The 17,868-nt window shown below is 43.5% G+C and overlaps 3 protein-coding genes across 3 annotated transcripts; 1 reads left to right on the plus strand and 2 right to left on the minus strand.

Moving 5' to 3' along the window:
- Positions 1–254: 254 nt before the first annotated feature.
- C922_01550 (hypothetical protein) lies at positions 255–10,334 on the plus strand (the record flags this gene model as incomplete). The annotated part of the gene is made up of 2 exons (XM_008817153.1): positions 255–9,654; positions 9,811–10,334. 2 exons carry the CDS (start codon positions 255–257, stop codon positions 10,332–10,334), a joined length of 9,924 nt encoding a protein of 3,307 aa, XP_008815375.1.
- A 598-nt stretch (positions 10,335–10,932) lies between these two features.
- Positions 10,933–14,715, minus strand: C922_01551 (hypothetical protein; the record flags this gene model as incomplete). Its single annotated transcript, XM_008817154.1, has 2 exons — positions 10,933–14,513; positions 14,658–14,715. The coding sequence occupies 2 exons, from the start codon at positions 14,713–14,715 to the stop codon at positions 10,933–10,935; spliced, it is 3,639 nt and encodes a 1,212-aa protein (XP_008815376.1).
- Positions 14,716–16,616: 1,901 nt separating this feature from the next.
- On the minus strand, positions 16,617–17,309 carry C922_01552 (hypothetical protein; the record flags this gene model as incomplete). Its single annotated transcript, XM_008817155.1, has 3 exons — positions 16,617–16,674; positions 16,810–16,957; positions 17,105–17,309. The coding sequence occupies 3 exons, from the start codon at positions 17,307–17,309 to the stop codon at positions 16,617–16,619; spliced, it is 411 nt and encodes a 136-aa protein (XP_008815377.1).
- Positions 17,310–17,868: the final 559 nt, after the last annotated feature.

Raw genomic sequence — 17,868 nt, forward strand, 5'->3', positions numbered from 1 at the left:
TTTTATCCCTTCGCGTAGATGTGTATGTAACGCCTATGCCACAAGTAGCCATGACGGATAAGGGAAATCCTAAAAGAATCCATCAGCGTGTGTAGACGAGGTGGCGAATCTGTACTGAGATAGCTAAAGTAGACGCGTCAACCCATCCCTCGTAGCCAAACGTAGCAAAGAAAAAAAAAGAGACAACCTTGAAATGAGGAGGCGTGTCCTGCCCCTCAACCCCTTTCGCTACAGTTGGAAGTAGACAACAAAAAATGACTATAAACTGGGTGAGCCTATTTCTCTCCATTTTGTGGCTTTATGTGCCAAGGTGGAGGAATGAGAAAAGGAAAGGGTTGAGAATTTTTGACGTGAATTCTGTTGAGGGTGAATGGAATAAGGAGCGGGCTGCGGAGAGGGAGCCGAGGAGACCGATCGGAGCGAGTCAAGTGAAAATCGGGGAGGATGGGTCAATGGGCCTAAACTGGGGTAGGCACGAGAGGTGGAGGCGAGGTGGAGATGCTTCCCAGATATGCGGCCAGATAAGCGGTGAGAGAAGCGGCCAAGTGAAGAGCCAAGTTCATAGGCAGCGTGAGAAGACAACGGAAGAGAGGAGGCAACCACTGGAATCCTTTGCACAAACTAGACTAAAATACCTTCACGTAAAGAGAGAACTGAACAGCGCCCTGCAGATCATGTTGAACCAGTACTGCCACCCGCACATATCAAGATGCTTAGAAATGACAAACCATTGCTATTGCTTCCATAAAGGAAAATTACATAGACATATGAATTACCCCCGATGCGTAGACAACTGCGGCAAAAGGATTAGATGTTTTGGATTCCCAGCAGGCGCTCCAGTTAAGGATATCCCAGGAGAAGTTCTAAATAGATTAAAGATGAAAACTTGTGTCATCTCGAGAAACCAAAGAAGATTGGACAACCTATGCGGTGAAAATAAAGTGTTTCGTTTTCATAGAAATAAACAATATTGCATTCCTCATGATCTGTTAGACATGGACAGAATTAGCATCAGCTGTTTTAACGAAATCAGTGCGATAAGGCCTTGTGCAGGTTTTTTGGAAGATACTCAAAAGGACCTTAAAAAATTCGAAGTGCATTATAACAAATTGGTGTGTTCCATTTTGTACGATGTGTGTAATGAAGAATTGGAAGGAAATGGGCAACTCTACAGTGGGTGCCAAGACAGGTCGATATCAGGTCAGAGGTGCCTACCCTGGAGTTCTTTAAACGTAAAGGAAATTTTAGGCTTAGAATACACACATAACTACTGTCGCAATCCAGAGAATTTAAGAACAATATATTGCTTCGTTAAGATGAATGGATTCATATTTCGAGAATTTTGTGATAACAAAAAAGACATAATAATGAATGACATTACTTACATTAATGAATCTCTATTCAATTTCGATGTGACGATGAAGAATGTGTCCGATTTTCGATTAGCACTCAGCAAACGAGATTGTTCCCACCAGCCTGTAGCATCCGATGACCCTCTTAAGAACAGGGTAATGGAACCTACTGATTATACATATCACAATGTAGATGACGAAATAGCGGTGACTATTTCGTTCAGAAATTTTCACATGCGCATTTATCAAAATGCTAATCTGTTTATATGTGCCTGTTATAGGGATTACTACGCTGATGAGGATTCCAAGATATGCTTGCTCAGAGACTATTCTACGAAGGTCGGGAACATCCTATCCAGCAACCACATTTTTGATACATCGATAAACGTGTTTAATGTTAATAAGGAGAAAAGTCTATCCTTAAATGTCAACAATGCCGTTATGGAGAATAGGGAGATCTACATAATGCAGGGGGAACATTCCTATGAATGTAGAAACTTACGGTTCTTGGAAAATACACCCCCAACCGGATTTCAGCAATTTCTTAATATAGATATTAGTAAATCCATTCAGAGGATAAGGCCCCGTTTGGACAGCTCCAAGCCCTACTCCACGGTTTATGCCTACGCGGATAAAATTTTTGACTTACAAACGATGCTCAATCGGAATGACGAATTTACCAAAGAGATCACTGGACGAATAGAAATGAGTCAACGAGGTGGTGGCAGTCAAGGGGGTCATAGCAATCAAGGAGGCCATACCAATCAACGAGTACACATCAGTGGGGCGAAAGACAAAGAAGGCATTACCCACGTCGCCTTTCACAAAATTTCCAATTTGAAAAATGGCTCCAATTTGATATGTATAAAAAATCCATCATACAGCAATGTCATCTTCACTTATGTAGGCCTAATTACTTATAATGACTACAGCACGTCGAATGTGAAGTACCTTTTAAAAAAAGAAACCACTGTTTTCGAGGATAGAGTCTTCCTAAATGACGTGGCAAATTTTAGTCTCACCGATCACTTATTTTCGTTCAGCACCATTTCATGCGCACTTACAGACACCACCTCTTTAAAAGAATTCTCGTCAAAAATTGTAGAAGAAACGCACATTAACAGGCTGAGGAAATATTCAGGTGCTTTCTACTATAAGCATTTTAAAAGCTCCTTTAGGAGGAGTCCCCAGAATGATATACCCGAGGGGGGGGAAAAAAGGAATCGCTTCTACACCTTTTCTTTACAAGAAATAAAGACAAGTGGCGTTTCCCTAAATTATCTCTGCGAAAGGAAGAGACAGCTTGATCCGCTTAGCTCCGTTTCACTCGTCAGCCTTTCCAACTTCCTTTTTTCTCCCTATGAAGATTTTGCTCATTATTTCCATGTGAGAAGCCTTCCAGACAGCACACATAATATGTATCTAACCAGAAAATTGTTCTGGGTTGTTAGAAACCACTTTAATATCGACGGGGGAGACACAGCCCCCTTCAAAATGAGCATTTTGTCCCTCTGGTCGCACGAAAGGGATAATTATGTTTCCCTCTGGTTTGTGACGTCTGAGCATTTGACTCCATTTTTTCTGATCAAGTACGACTTTTACGCGCCCACGTTCTCCTTCCTGGAGCTGGTGCCCCCGGAGGGTTCACCAATCGCTACATCTAACACGGCTGATACCGCTCACACTGCTAACCCCCCTAACACAGCTAACACCGCCACAACGGCAGTCCAAACTAGCGGCATCAACGCGATCCCCCCAGAGAGCTCCCCAAGCGCAGCCGGCTCGTCCAACAAGCCGCACGCCATTGCCTACATCTATACCTTCAGCACGAAGCAGCTAACAATGAAGAAGTACCGAACTAGCGATTTTTACGAACTCACTCTGGAGAACACTAGGTTTACACCAAAGATATCGAGAATAAGCAGTATAGATAAATTCACCTACCTAGGTGAGACCTTTTTTATACTCCTGAATCAAGTCAATTTAGTCTCCCTCCGGAATAGCCATTTTGAAGAAATACACCTGAAGCATTCGGATCTTTCTACTTTTATTATTTCCACTCCGATTAAGATTCAGTGTTTAGGAAATAGCACCATCACTTGTTTCGTCCTCTACGAGTCTCACCAGATTTTGTGGTTTGATCTTATGTTGGGTCCAACCATGGTGTTGGATTCGTTGAAGGGAGTGGCGCCCGTAAGTGGTGCACATCCGAAGAAGGGGATCCACGGATTGGAGGAAAAGATGAAGAAGCTATCCCCAAAGCAGTCATTCCTACTTCAAAACAGCGGGAATAAAAGTTTTGGGTTTGAAGAGAAGAACGTCCCATCAGGAGAGGTAAAAGAAGGATACATAAAACATATATATACATACAGAGAAAAAGACTTAGAGATAGCTTCCGAGATCGCCAAAGACATGACGGTGATAAGGAAGCTGGACGAATACATCATTTATGTCTCCAGCAGTGAGTCAAACAAATTGCACATATACTCAACGGACAAGTCAGAAACGAAAATAGAATATTACAAATATGTGAAGAATGAGCACATGTCCAGCTACAAGATAAGTTCCATTTTTACCTACTCTCATGAAGACACCAATTTTATTAACTCCTTCATAAGGAAGGAGAATGACATGCATCATGCTGTATCGTCTTTCATGCATGAGAGGTTGAGCACGACCAAATTTGAATACAAAAAAAATACATGGCATCTGTACAATCAGCAAATCGAAATTGTGCCTGTCATTAAGGGAGATAAGAGACAGATAAAATATTTCGCGATAACTGATATGAGCCCCTCTCTAAAGGGGCAGAATATAAGTATCCACAAAAAAACGGGAGTAATACTACTCAAGCTGAACAGAATTGAGACGCCACAAATCGAACTGCGTGTGACCATGCATGGATTATTTCATGTCTCCACTTCACATGTCCGCTTCAATGTCGTCTGCATGAATGGGCACTACTTTGAAAATAAAAAGTGTAAACCATGTCCGAAGGGCTCCTACAACAATCTTAAGGAGATCAAAAAGAATATGAAATGGTACACTTCGTGCATCCCGTGTAAGACAAATCAGACAACCTTTGAGCCGGTGCCCACCAGTGAGAAGCACTGCCTTTGTGACGTAGGGCATGAATATATAATAGACCCCAAAAATCGTCACCAGTTTATTTGCTCTCCCTGCAAATTTGGCGAATATAAGGATACCATATCGAATAGACTATGCAAAGGGAATGGGTGCATCGAAAATTCAACCTCGCACATATTGGGGGCGAAAACTGAGGCAGAAAGTTCGTGCAGCTGTAACGCTGGCTACTTCTTAACCTTCGATTTGTTTGGCTCCAGTATATGTGAAACCTGTCCGGCAGATCATTACTGTCCTAGTAACTTTGAGAAAATACAAAAGTGCCCCAAACATAACGAGACCTTGCGAGGTGAGCGACGAACCGATTTTACCACCATGGGTAGCTGCCTCTGCAAAAAGGGATATGAACCTATCAACATGAAAAAGGTACAGCAAAAGGGATCAAGAGAAGAGCATTATTATAACCTCTTCTTTAGTAGCTACTCTTATAAACCGAATGAGATTGACCCCAAACACATCTGCATGCAATGCAACATAGGTTATTACAAAGATACCGTATCATCAGAAGAGTGTAAAAAATGTCCAAACAAATCTATGAATAAAACGTTTGGAAGCACCACCATAGAAAGTTGCAACTCATGTTATAGTGGTTACTACAAAGATTCAGAGAAGGTCTGTTCTACATGCCTCCCTAACCACTTCTGTGTGGGTAACTTCCCACCAGACGGATTGACTCAATACACTGGAGATGCAGTCATATGTCCAAACAACTCTGTCACAAAGGAGCCCAACAAATCTAATAACTCCTTTAAGGATTGCTTATGTGTCGAAGGGTACGTAAAGCATCTGCAAGAATCGTACAATTTAAATGAGCACTGTAAATTGGCCCCACTCAACTTTTACAAAGACACTATATCGAACGACTTAGGCACCCCCTGTCCCTCCAACAGCGTGACCCTAGTGGAGGGGGCTAAATCTATTCACGAGTGCATATGCAGTAAGGGCTTCTTCTATAGCAGGAGAAGGGGAATGTGTATGGAATGCCCCATAGGATACTACTGTCCGGAGAAAAACAGCAAGAGCAAATTTAGGGGGCCTGTAAAATGCCCTGAAAACTCTAGGAATGTAAAAACGGGTTCTTACGAATTGGCTAACTGCCAGTGCAACTTTGGCTACACCCCCAATGGGGCGGCCAATAAGGTTATAAATGCGTACACGTCTGAGAGGCAGATTACCCGTCATACTATCCGCCATAGTATCCCCCATACTAGCGAACAACCCAGTCACTTCTCCCCCTTTTTGCACTTCGGGAAAGTCCTAACAAGGGAGAACCGCTTCATTCATATTATGCCAAACGAGGTTGATACCCAAGAACAGAGCAAGACACTTATGAAGAACCCCTCCTTGCTGCTATGCAGTAGGTGCCCCAATTCGACCTACAAATCTACCATAGCGAACGAAGCCTGTCACGAGTGTCCCCCTAATAGTGTTACTCTTACGAATATGAGCAACTCAGATTTCTACTTCTGCCTCTGCCGCGAGGGGTACTATTTGGAAGAACAAAAGTGCAAACCTTGCTCCTTCACGAAACTGTACTGCCAAGGTGAGAGCATATTCGAAGTGCCCCCGGACATGTACAATCAGATGATCGAAATGATTAGGAGACACATCGGATCGTTTGGCCCATCCCACGGGCGACGCTTCGTTAACTCGATGATCCGCGAATATAGTGTGCGCTGGGGCAAGGGAGCGCACAGGGGCGGTAGTGGGGGTGGAGGTGGCAGTGTGGATGTGCACGGGGGGAAGAAGGAGGAAAGTCAGATGGGGGGTCAATCGACCAGTCAGGGTGGAAACGCGGATGGATCTCAGTGGGGGGGTCAGCATATGGCTAAGGACGCATCTCACAGCGGAGCTGCTGTTCGACCCGACGAAGACGCCCCTCCGGGTAAGTCGCGCACGCAACGCAAACGGCACAGGAGACTCCCCATCAGTAGCTACTTCGGTAATCCCCTCCCCGTCATGCTGCTCAGCCGCCTAAGCAGAATGTCGGATGCGTCCACAAGTCTCTCCCTGAAGAGGCATCAGCTAGCAGGTCCTCCAAATGGGCACATAAACCAGAAAAGAAAAGAAGACGATTTAGTGAACCTTCTTCTGAAGACCTTCTTCTACAGAGACAATACCAACGTGATGTACGCAAAGTATCAGCGGCTTGTGAAATGCCCAGATAACACGGCAATCCCGCTGGGAGTAGATTCTGCCCACAACTACGATGACTGTAAATGTGCCAAGGGGTACTACCTACAATGGAAGGATATCAGCAGATCGGTTAAGCTATGCAAACCGTGTAAAGAAGGGACATTCAAAAATTTCGTTGGAGATGAAACGTCGTGCGTGTCTTGTCCCCCTAAGTCGACAAGTCTGGAAGGATCTATCTACCCAACGCACTGCTTCTGTAAGGAGGGTTTTTTTTACAGTAAACAAAACTGTTTGGCTTGCTTAGAAGGGGCGACATGCAAAGGGGGATTATACCAAAATGCCTTGAGTAGGATCCAGTTAGGGTTAGAAAATATTCACATAACTTCGGAAGATCATGTAAAGCCAGAATCAAAAAGAGGATACTACTTAGATGAGGTGATGACAAAGAATGTCGATGTAAGTCAGTGGAAGTTTATAAAGTGTCCAATACAAGGTGCGTGTCTTGAACGAAATAAATGTCATCACAGTATGAATAATTACTTATGTGTGGAATGTGCAAAGGGGTATACGAACACGTTTATGCGATCTGTGTGTGTTAAGTGTCCAAATAACATCGTCAACATGGTTATCCTATTCTCCATCTACATTACATTCTGCTTTATCATCATTCTGATATCCTACTTGAATGTGTCTTCTGGATTTTACCGAAAGTCCATCCATTCCATTGTTATAAAAATTGCCGTCAATTACATTTCCAGCATGCTGCTGATTAACATTCTGGAAGATAAGAATCTGCTTCTACCAGAATTTGTGCACCAGTTGTATAGGGAAGTTACGAAGCTCATAAATATAGGAGAGAGCAGACGAATCATCAGCATCGATTGTTTATTGAGACATTATTTTGACGTAACCTATGCCGACTCTTTCTTCTACTCCAGTTTGTTATTTTTTTTTATCCCGGTACTGCTCATGGGGACGTTAACCTTGATCCTGTTTGTTATCCTGAAAATATACACCTTATCGCGGAAGAGGGCAATTGAGAACAAACTGGACTTACTTAGTATAGCCAAAAGGGAGAGAATTCACTTCTTGGCTAACTGCCTGGAGAAATCCTATTCCAAAGAAAGGTTTATCATGATATTGAGGTATATAAAATTAGAACAGTACACTTGGATGGATAGAGCATTTATCTTTTTCGAAGATATGATTCCAGTGTATGTTACCTTTCTATTTATGATCCATGCGAAGACGTCTATGAGAATGTTTCAGCTATTTGACTGCTCCTACATTATGTATACAAAACATCTGGGTAGATATATCCTAAGTAGGGTCAGCAGTATCCAGTGTGATTTGAAGACGGATTATTTGAAGTTTTTCATTCTCGGTTTATCCGGAACGGTTATATGGTCCCTGGGCATCCCTTTCTTATCCTTCTTCGTCCTGTACACAAATAGGCACAATTTGTTTCAAGAAAATGTTCGCATAAAATACGGCTTTCTACACAATGGATATTTGCCAAACAGGTGGTACTGGGAAATTATCGTCTTTGCGAGGAAAATATTTTTTCTTTTCATCACCACAGTTGTCTTATTCCCATCGGACGAAACGAACACTTCCAAGTTGCTGCTAATTACCTTCATCGCCATTTTCTCCCTGTGTGTGCATTTCATCTTTCAGCCATTTGACAAGAGAAATTTTTTTACCCTAAACAAGTTGGAAAATACAAGTCTGTTCATATGGACATCAACCATCGTTGTGACATCCCTTTTGCTTTCTATCAATCTGAATGAATTCCTCAATTTTGTCATTTTATTTTCCCTAATTTTGCTGCATGTCATCTTCACTGTGAAATTGCTGATTTGCTTGTTCTACGAGTGCATCGATAACCTCAGGAGGAAGAAGGCCCTCTACCACGTGCCCATTCTTGGCACCTTTGCCAAAACGCTCGTCGACGTTGTGCAAAAGAGAAAGGAACAGGAGCCCCTAATTTACTACGACAAGAATGCAAGACAAATTTCGATTATTTTACCTGACCGCGTTAGGGAGAAAAAAAAAAAAGTAAGACTTTTTGCTGACTCGTTTAGGCGAGTTTTCAAAAATGTCCGCGGCTTTTGGAAAAAGGGGATGAAGCTGAAGCGGCGGTGGGAGGATCGCGGCGTGGGGGGAAACCACGCCAATGATAATGACAGTTTTGGCAGTTTTGGTAGCTATGGCAGCTATGGCAACTTTGGCAACTGTGGCAGCTGTGACAACTGTGGAAGCACCCACAAGGGGAATCACTGCGCCAGTCGCGGAGGGGATACGCAGCTCAAGCAAAGCGCAGGAGATCTCCCAAACGACGAATCCCTTGAAGACATCAACGGGAGGCCATCAAAAAAGGGGGCGAAAGGAAGACCAACATGTGCAGGCAAGAATGACGCACAAAATGGAAGCCTGAACGTGCAGGGAAAAGAAGGAAACCAAAATGATCACCACCTTTTCGCACAAAATTTATCGGGAAATGAAAAAATGCGTTTCTGCCTTTTTCCCAAAAATGATAGCAACTCCGTCTGTGCAAATATCAACAAGGAGCAGCGAATGTTCGCAATTGAAATTTACAAAGAATTGCTAGACATATTCATGAAGAACGTCACGTTAACGTACATTTCGGAAATCTTTTTCGAGTTCATATTTAAAATTACCATCAACATAGGAAACTTGATTGACAACCTGGACCAGAAGGATAAAATATTTGTGTCCATGGATCAGGAGCAGAACTTTAAGAACATCATTCAGTGGTCTCTCGAACGGATGGAAAAATGTAGCGAAAATAAAAAGTTGGAAGAGAGCAAAATAATTAATTTGAAAAATTGCAAATATGATTTTGGTCTGCTTAATGTCGATACGCTGCAAGTTCCTTCTTCGCTCTTTGAAGAGGAACGAATGGAGTCCTATCGAAACATTGACAGGACCGCACCAGGGAAGTCGTCTAGAGAAACTTCTGGAAAGTCCAGCCTAGGCGGAAAGGGCCCCGAAATTCAAGGTAACACGCTCGGGGCGCCAGCACTTGGCTCGCCGTTACGTGGAACCATCGATGGGTTGCACGACCGATAGGTTACACGATCGATAGGTTACACCTTCCATTTGGTACATCCTCGAATTATTTCATCACCACACCACCGTCTCCCCCCCCGCACAGTGTCCGATGAAGAGAAAGAGAAACTCTTCTCATTCTTCAGCGACGATCTCCTGGACAAGAAAATCCCCCTCTCGGAATTTTATCTAATCCTCACAGAACTGAAGATCAAATACTGCGGAAACCTCACTGCATACTTTTACATGTTCAGGCTATACAAAAAATTGGAAAAGCTCCAGGAAAGGAAGAAACTTAGAAGGCTAAACAAGAAGCTGCGGAAGTGCCAACGAATTAGTGACACGAGGAAGAAAAAGTCCCGCGAACAGACGTTCGAGAAGGACAAAATAAAAGAAAAAACAGCTCTACTGTACAAGGAACATAAACACCTGACTAAAATGTTGGAGCAGCTGAAAGGGCAATACATTAATATAAGTAGGAACGACTCGGAAATTTTTTCATCCGACGAATTTGGAATGCCCGATGTGGATGGCGACATTTCCCTTTCCAGTGGGGGCTCCATGGAGGGCGTACTTCTTTCGATGGGTTCCAATCAGAAGGAAGCTGGAAGCGAGCGGAACTTCAAATGAGGAGCGCACGGAGCGGGTACCCCCCGCCAGTTGGATAATCAGCCGTTTGGCGCAATTTTTTAACCACCGTCTTTGTTCCTTTTCTCCCCATTTTGATGTCAATTTTTTTTTTTTTTTTAAGTCCACCGTCGCGTATCACCCCTTTAGCGTGTCCACGTTTGGGTTGTTTTTATTTTTTTCACTTCTAGCGCACGTCGCCGAGGTGACCAAAGTGTGATTTGTTTTTGTCTACATCGTGTTTACACGGTTAGAGCACCGCCTCATTTACGTTGCTGCCTATTCCCCCCGTTGCCATGACGTAGGCTAACTTCCGTCAATACCAGAACTCACCCCCCGCGGCTAACCTTCTTTGCGTTATAATTTTTTGGTACCTCCCCATTTCAAGGCATCAACCTTGTTCACATATTTTTTTTAAAATATACGAAAATGGACAAACGTTACCCTGCTCAGGGAAATTGCACACACACACGGAAAAAAAAAATGGCTAGCTGAATAGCTAGCTAGCTGACTATCTGGCAGATATATGCCTAAGAACGGTGCGGCAATTTTCTGCGGATTTTTTTTTTTTTCTTTTTTGTCCTCTGCTTCCCCCTTCATTTTATGTTTTTTTCTTCTTCCTTTCCTGCACACTTAAAAAATAGGAGTGCCCATTAACCACCTCACAATACGGGTTCAAAAAGATGGAAGAATTTTCAACGCAGAAGGGGGGAAATTTCTTATAAGACTTTATCAAATTTTGTTCGTACGAATTTAGGAAAATGCGAACGAAGCCAATGTTGTCGTATTTGCAGCTTGAGGCATCTTTTATAAGTTTCTGAATCTCGCTTACACACCCTTTGAAATAGGAACAAATGTCCACGTCGGAGGAGGTTTTCTCGAAAAAGCGAAAATTATGACTGAAGTAATTTTTAATATCTAACAAGCTTGAGTATTGGTCAATCCGTTTCTTCGAATTGCGGTAGCTCTCTTTCACTTGGGCTAAATTTTTAATTTTTTTTTTCACCCCTATGTTGATTTCGTCATTTTGTAAAAGGGTGATTTTTAAATTCTTCGTGAGGACGGCGTTAATAAGAGCAGCTTTATTTTTCTGGAAATTGTAAAAATTAATTTTTGAAATATCTGGGTAACAGAAATTCCACGCTTTGTATTTCATGTTGTACGAGTCCTCCTCGACGGGTTCCGAATCCACATTGGTGTAGGAAAAATAAACAAAATAAATCATCAGAAAATCTGAGTAAAGATACAGAATGTAATAAATTAAGGAATAAATTAATTTGCTCCTATTTTCAGCACAATTTAATTTGAATCCTTTTTGCACTGTGCCCGCCAATTCTTTATAGGATAATGACATGACGTAATAGGTAAAGGCATATTCCTGGTCGGATGGTATGTTTATATAAAGGCTTAAACAGCTGTAATCAATTAACACAGTGTGGAAAATGCAGTGAAGATAATTTTCCACGCTGTCCATTTCGCTGTTCATATTGTACAATTTGAAATAGTACGCCAGAATTTTCATGAGGGTGTACAATACGCACATGTCCGTGTGAAATCCGGTCAGTTTGGAGTGCTCCCTAGGGGCCAGCAAAAAGGAAAAGTTTAGGACTTTTTTTAAAACTATCTCGAGATACTGCATGAACAGGTGAAATATCTTGCACAGGACTGTCAATTTGAAGCGCTTGCTGGTTATGATCGCTGGGCTGGTGGTGCGTTCGTGGATGCGTCCGTCGGTGCGGGTGCCATTACCGCGTTTGGCGCGTTTGTCCTGTTCGGCGCATTCCCCCTTGGGTTGGTTTTCCCCCACGGTGCTGCTCCCCTGGTAGGCGCCCCCACATTCCGAAACGCAGTTACTTCCACGTTCCTCTTCGGACTTGCATTGGTCCACTCCCCACGGCGCGCTTCCTACCCCTGCACACTCGTCGATAAATTCCTCCAACTCCGTGAACAACTCTAGAAGGGAGCTCTCCTTTTGCATATAATTTATCAGATAAGGGAAATGCAAGCGCAAATCTCGCTCCAGTTTTTTAACAGCACAGGGAGGGAAAAACATCCCGCAAAATGTTTTATATTCCTCCTCATTTGTATAAGTCAACCCTTTGTCCACTTGGTACACATGCTCCATAGCAAAAAAAAACGTATCAGGGGAGTAGAAAAAGTATGACAGTAACACTAGCAGAGGGGGGGAGAAGCCAAAGTAACACAGATCATTAAAAATTACAGATTTGACAAAAAAATTCGGATCCTCTTTGGACACCTCTTCTAGTATTACATACGATTCGTTGAAAAATAAGTGGAGGAAGAAACTGACAAATATATTTTGCTTCACATTTTGGGAGAACTTCTCATTTAGGCGTCTTGTGGAGGGAACATCATCCGTCTCTTCCTTTCTGTACGTGTTTAGAAAGAGGGAGTAGTAATGACCTACATCTCGGTTCTCATCGTAATCGTCCCATTGATGGTTCTGTTCGGCGATAAGTGCACCTGGGGGGGCCGGATCCAACGTTATAGACTCCGCTTGGTCGTCTTCTCGCTTTTCAAGGGGGTCCTCTTTTGGTATTTGTTGCATCTTTTCCACTTCTTGCAGCTGTTGCCGTGTTGCCTCCTTTTCGGGACGTTCCACTTTTCCATCTGGGGGTGCCCCTTCCAAACTGTGAAAAAAACGCTTAGCCTTTATCTCTTCCTTAAGTAGTAGGTCCCTCTCAAAGGGAAGGAAGTCCCCCCTTGCGTTATTCAGCACTTGTTGGATGTACCCCCTCGAAATGCACTTCACCAAAACGTTGCCACTGGCGGAGTAAAATTTTACATAGTGCACTAGATTCTTAACGTCGAAGAAGCTTGACTTGGCGTTTATGCGCTGGAAATATTCCACAATGTAGTCTATATCCAGAGTGACCTTCTCAAAAAAGGAGTAACCCTCATGCACACTCATTTTGGTCACGTGCTTTGACACACTATTCAGTTTATACATTAAAAAATATTTATTAAAATATTTCTTTCGGATCTGTTTGTCTTGTTGCTGACATTTGGAACCTACTTCTTCGTTGATCGTACGTATGCATTTTAGGAGCTCCTTACAATTTTCTTTAATAGAGTCTGTGTTCATCTCCCTGGATTCGAAGATGACCTGATTTAGCATCGTGTTTAGGTGAATGCAAAACTGGATTCTTCGAAGGAGGGGCAGGACGTGGCCCGGAGGTGGGTCTGCTAAGTGGGATTCCCCTTTGTCTCTCTCGTGACACCCACTTTGGCCTACATCTTTGCGTCCATCTTTGTCTCCATTCTTGCCTTCATTTTTGCCTTCATTTTTGCCTCCCTCTTTCACTCCACCTTTATGCGCACTTCCCTTCGTACCTCGCTTCCTCCGCGCCGACTCGTACTGCGCCAAGAACTTGGGGAAGCACCTTTTCACGAGAAAGAGGTTCTTCATCACGTACCGCCTCCTCCGCCTGCAGTGGTAAATTAACGAGTCCGTTATTTTTAGCAATCCACCCTTGTAGTCATCCCTGTGCAGCCAGCTATTCTTTGTCACGACGTGGTCTATAATTTCGGCTGTTGATGCGTAGAGGATTAAGAACAGCTGGAAGAAAGTAAACGGGTTATATCTGAGGTAGCCTTCTTCGCACATGGAGCGGTGCGCGTCCGATTTGTTTGGGGGGTTGTCCTTCTGGGTTGGCCCCATCTCCTTGGAATATCCTTCCGTGGGGGGGTGCTCATCCTTTGCCCCACTTGCACTCTTGCCCTGTGCCACGACCTGCTCTCCTACCCCCCTCTGCATAAGCTGAAGGAACTCCCGATTGTCATTCTGGAAGATGTTCATATATATGCTATCCGCAGAAAGGGATTTTATACATTTGTAGAAGATTTTTTCGAAGAAGAAGGAATCGCCATTACAATTAATAACACTTGAGTGGTGAACGAAGTAGCAACTTAGGACAGTTAAAAAGGGGTGATTCCCCAATAGGACCTTTACTTGCTGGAGGAGAAGATTGTCCATAATTAGAACCATGTCTTCTAAACTGATACCTTCTGATAGGTATCCCTTATCTTCACATTCTTTTATTGTAATTCTTTTTTCTGGCTTGATCCCTACGTCCAATTTGTTGTCTCCCATCTCGAGGGAGCAAACGTACTTCCCATAGGAGAAGTCGGACACTCTGATTTCGTCTTCATCGTTCAGGTCTGACAAGGGTGTGTAATGTGCAGCGTGCAAAAGAGAACATATGTGTTAGGGGGAAGCCGCATATAAGCGGGGGGAAGGTCTAATCCCTAAGTATGGCACACTATATGCCAAACGTTTCGAACGCTGTGAAGACTTCGGGCTACCTTCCACATTCCGGCGGAGCAAGTCCGATATATCGAGGTACTCCTTCTCCGCCTCCATGTCGGAAGGAGAGCGCTATGATCATCCGACAGATGGGCCGCTGCCACAGGGGATCACATGGGACATACAAATATACGTATATATGCCTACGACTTTTCGCTTGTACAACCCGTAGGCGAATCCAAATGCAGTGCCGGGGAAGGGCCTCCCACTTCTTTCAGTGAGTGGTGTACCTAACCCTAAATTTGTATCTCAAAATAGGGTTATGAGGGGGAGCACCACTCTTCTCTGCGGGGAAAGATGAGAACCACATCGCGTGAGTGAGGGGAAACGAATCCTTACAATTTTTGATGTTGCCGCAACCGTCACATTTAGATGTACATGCAGTATGCATATGGGCTGAACTTCACCCTTCGAACAAAATGGGTAAGCAAAGCGGCGTTAAAAAAAAAAAAAAATCCTCCTTCTCTGGGGTAGACGTTGCTACAGTTTGGGTATCTTGAGCGATTTGTAGAGAGCACCTAAAGGTACCCAGGTTTTTTTTTCTCACATTTTATTTTAATCAGATTGGAGGGGATGCTCTCCTCGCGCCACCCCCCCTTCATGTGAATATTTCTTTGCATCCTACCGTAATCTATTTCTCGCTTTGGCCTACTCCTATTTTTCCCTACTTCCGCTTCCTTCCAATTTGTATACGCCACTTTTACATGCCCTGCCCGATTCGCTTCGCGAGTGGAAGTGAGAACCCCCATTTTGGCGAGCTCATCCTGCTGGAGGGTCGGACATGTAGAGGGAGAATTTTTGAATCCAATTTGAAATGGAACTCGTGATGATAGTTTCGATGACGCAGCACGGGCGCGGAGGTTAACGCGGCTTCAGAGACCAGCGGTGTAGGGGCTAAACGACCAGATCCAGCACCCGTTCACACACCACATGGTGAATGATTAACGACGGAAAAACAAGTCAAAAAAAAAAATAAAACAAGTTTAAAAGGATCTATTTTAAAAACAGCTATTTTAAAGACAACTTTGTCAAAGACGACTCCTTTAAAAGGAGCCACGTCGCCACTTTTACAGCGATGTGGGAGCTGCGAAATTTTTCAGCACCTCCGCTAGCCCGAGCTAAACAGACGAGTATGCACATGTTCACATATATGCACACGCAGAAGTATCCCCAGGAAGGCGCAGACATACCCATGCACAATGAGGAAAAAAATGCAAGTGGACCCTGGGCGTGGCTTTTTACACGTCCTTTCTCCAATTTGTATGTTACAACGCTTCGCTATCTGTTTTTTTCATTTCTTTCTTTTTTCGGACTCCTCTACGTGACCAGTTATCCCTCTTCCCATGTTGGCTTTCCCAGAAGGGGGGAAATACCCAAGGGGAAGTTCGGGGCCCGCCTGTGCCCACAACCTCAACCCGGGAGAGTGGCTCGTCCCACCTAAATGCACGATCCTTTTAGCAGACGGTTTGCCTAAAAAAGAAAGTATGTCTTTACATTAAGCATATTTCTATGAACAATGTTTTGATAGTCGTGAATTTACGTGGTTGTCACTTTTTTCTTTTTTTCTTTTTTTTGGTACTTCGCTCTTGGGTGTATCTCCTGAACCTCTGTGCGGCGAGGTAGTACTCTCTTTCCCCGATTCTTCGGTCACCCCTTTTGTGTTTTCCTTCCCCACTTTGACTGCTTGCCCAGTTAACCTATTCTCTCTGTTCGTTGAGACCTCTGCTCCGTTGCCCTGCTTTTGCTTTGCTAGTTGAGAAAGGTTGTCATCAAGGAGGTTCATCTGCTTTAGAGATCTGCTGCATTTCTTGGGGGGCCAACAGGTTGGGAGGTATGTAACAGCAGTTGCCCATGCGCGGGTGCACAACAGAGAGGGAAAGCAGGAGCAAAAAAGCGAGAGAAAGCGGGGCTGAAAGCGAAGACAGTCATACACACGTATTCGCGCACATGTACAGGGCTCACGGCTCCTGTCTTACGTTCTTCATTTCGTCGATATCTTTTTTTATCTCGATTTTTCTTCGGGAAAAAAGAAAAAAAAAAAATACAACTAGTCAGTCGTTGAAGGTTTGAACTAGCGGCATGCATTCATATGTGAATGGGCACCTCATACGCAGACGTGCTTGCGATGGATTGAGATAATTTTTTAAATACTTCTTCTCCTCCATGTTTATGTGAAGCTTCATCTTCCGTATGTTCACCGACGTGTTAACAATTTCGTTGTTAATGGACTCGTCAATCTTTTTGTAATACTTAAGCTGTCCATCCATATTTTCGTTTTCTTTTTTGATCGATTCGAGGTCTGTTGGAGAGGGGGATGGGTGGGTGCGAAGTGTATAGCGGCACACTATCCGCCGCAAATTGTCTGCCATTTTTGCATGTGCAAACATACGGAGTATGCACGAATGATGAGCACGGTTCATTCGTGCCTCCTGCTCGTGTGGCGCACCCAGCTTGAGCGCCATGAGATCATCCTGGTGCTTTTGCAGCTGGTCCTTTTTCGTGCTGCTGAGCTTTTCTTTATAAATTAAAATTTCGTGAATTTTTATCAAGTCTTTCAACTCGTAGACCATCCCCGCGATATTGCTAGAGAATGTGGTCAAATATTCGAATCGCTTTTCCATGTTCAAGTTGGACGACAGTGCGTTCTGCATTTTGATATTCTCGGGGGAGGTCTCCTTTTTGTATCACTATGTGTTTGTTCCTTTGGTAAGTTTGGCCTCTCCAGTTGTTCCTCCTTTTTTTTTTTTTTTCTTAATATCACTAATGAGATAACTAGTAAGATAACCAGTTTGAGTGAACGGTGTGGCGTAGCATATGCACATGTGATGTCGCACCGCGGTTGGGAATATAAACCGAGGGGAAGTTTAACCCAGGAAAGTTCAACTCAGGGAAATTGAACTGAGAAAAGTTGAACTGAGGGAAGATGAACTCAGAAAGGTTCCCTCGCGGATTTATCTTTTTATGACCCACTTGTGTGTTGCATATGCAGAGAAGCAGCGTTAACAAAAATTCCCGCTTAACCTATTTCCTGTCCGTGAAATAGTCCCCCTTTCTGGTGAACATTTGATCGGCTGATGGGTGAGCATATGACGTTGCAGTTGTGTCTTAATTGCATCTTTCGATGTTGCAATTTATTCGCAAATTTGCTCGTCCTTGTCGCTGGTTTGTCGTGTGACGCTTTAATTTCTTTTTTTTTTTTTTTTTTTTTCA

Source organism: Plasmodium inui (assembly GCF_000524495.1).
Source record: "Plasmodium inui San Antonio 1 unplaced genomic scaffold supercont1.5, whole genome shotgun sequence".
In the NCBI taxonomy this organism is placed as follows: domain Eukaryota; phylum Apicomplexa; class Aconoidasida; order Haemosporida; family Plasmodiidae; genus Plasmodium; species Plasmodium inui.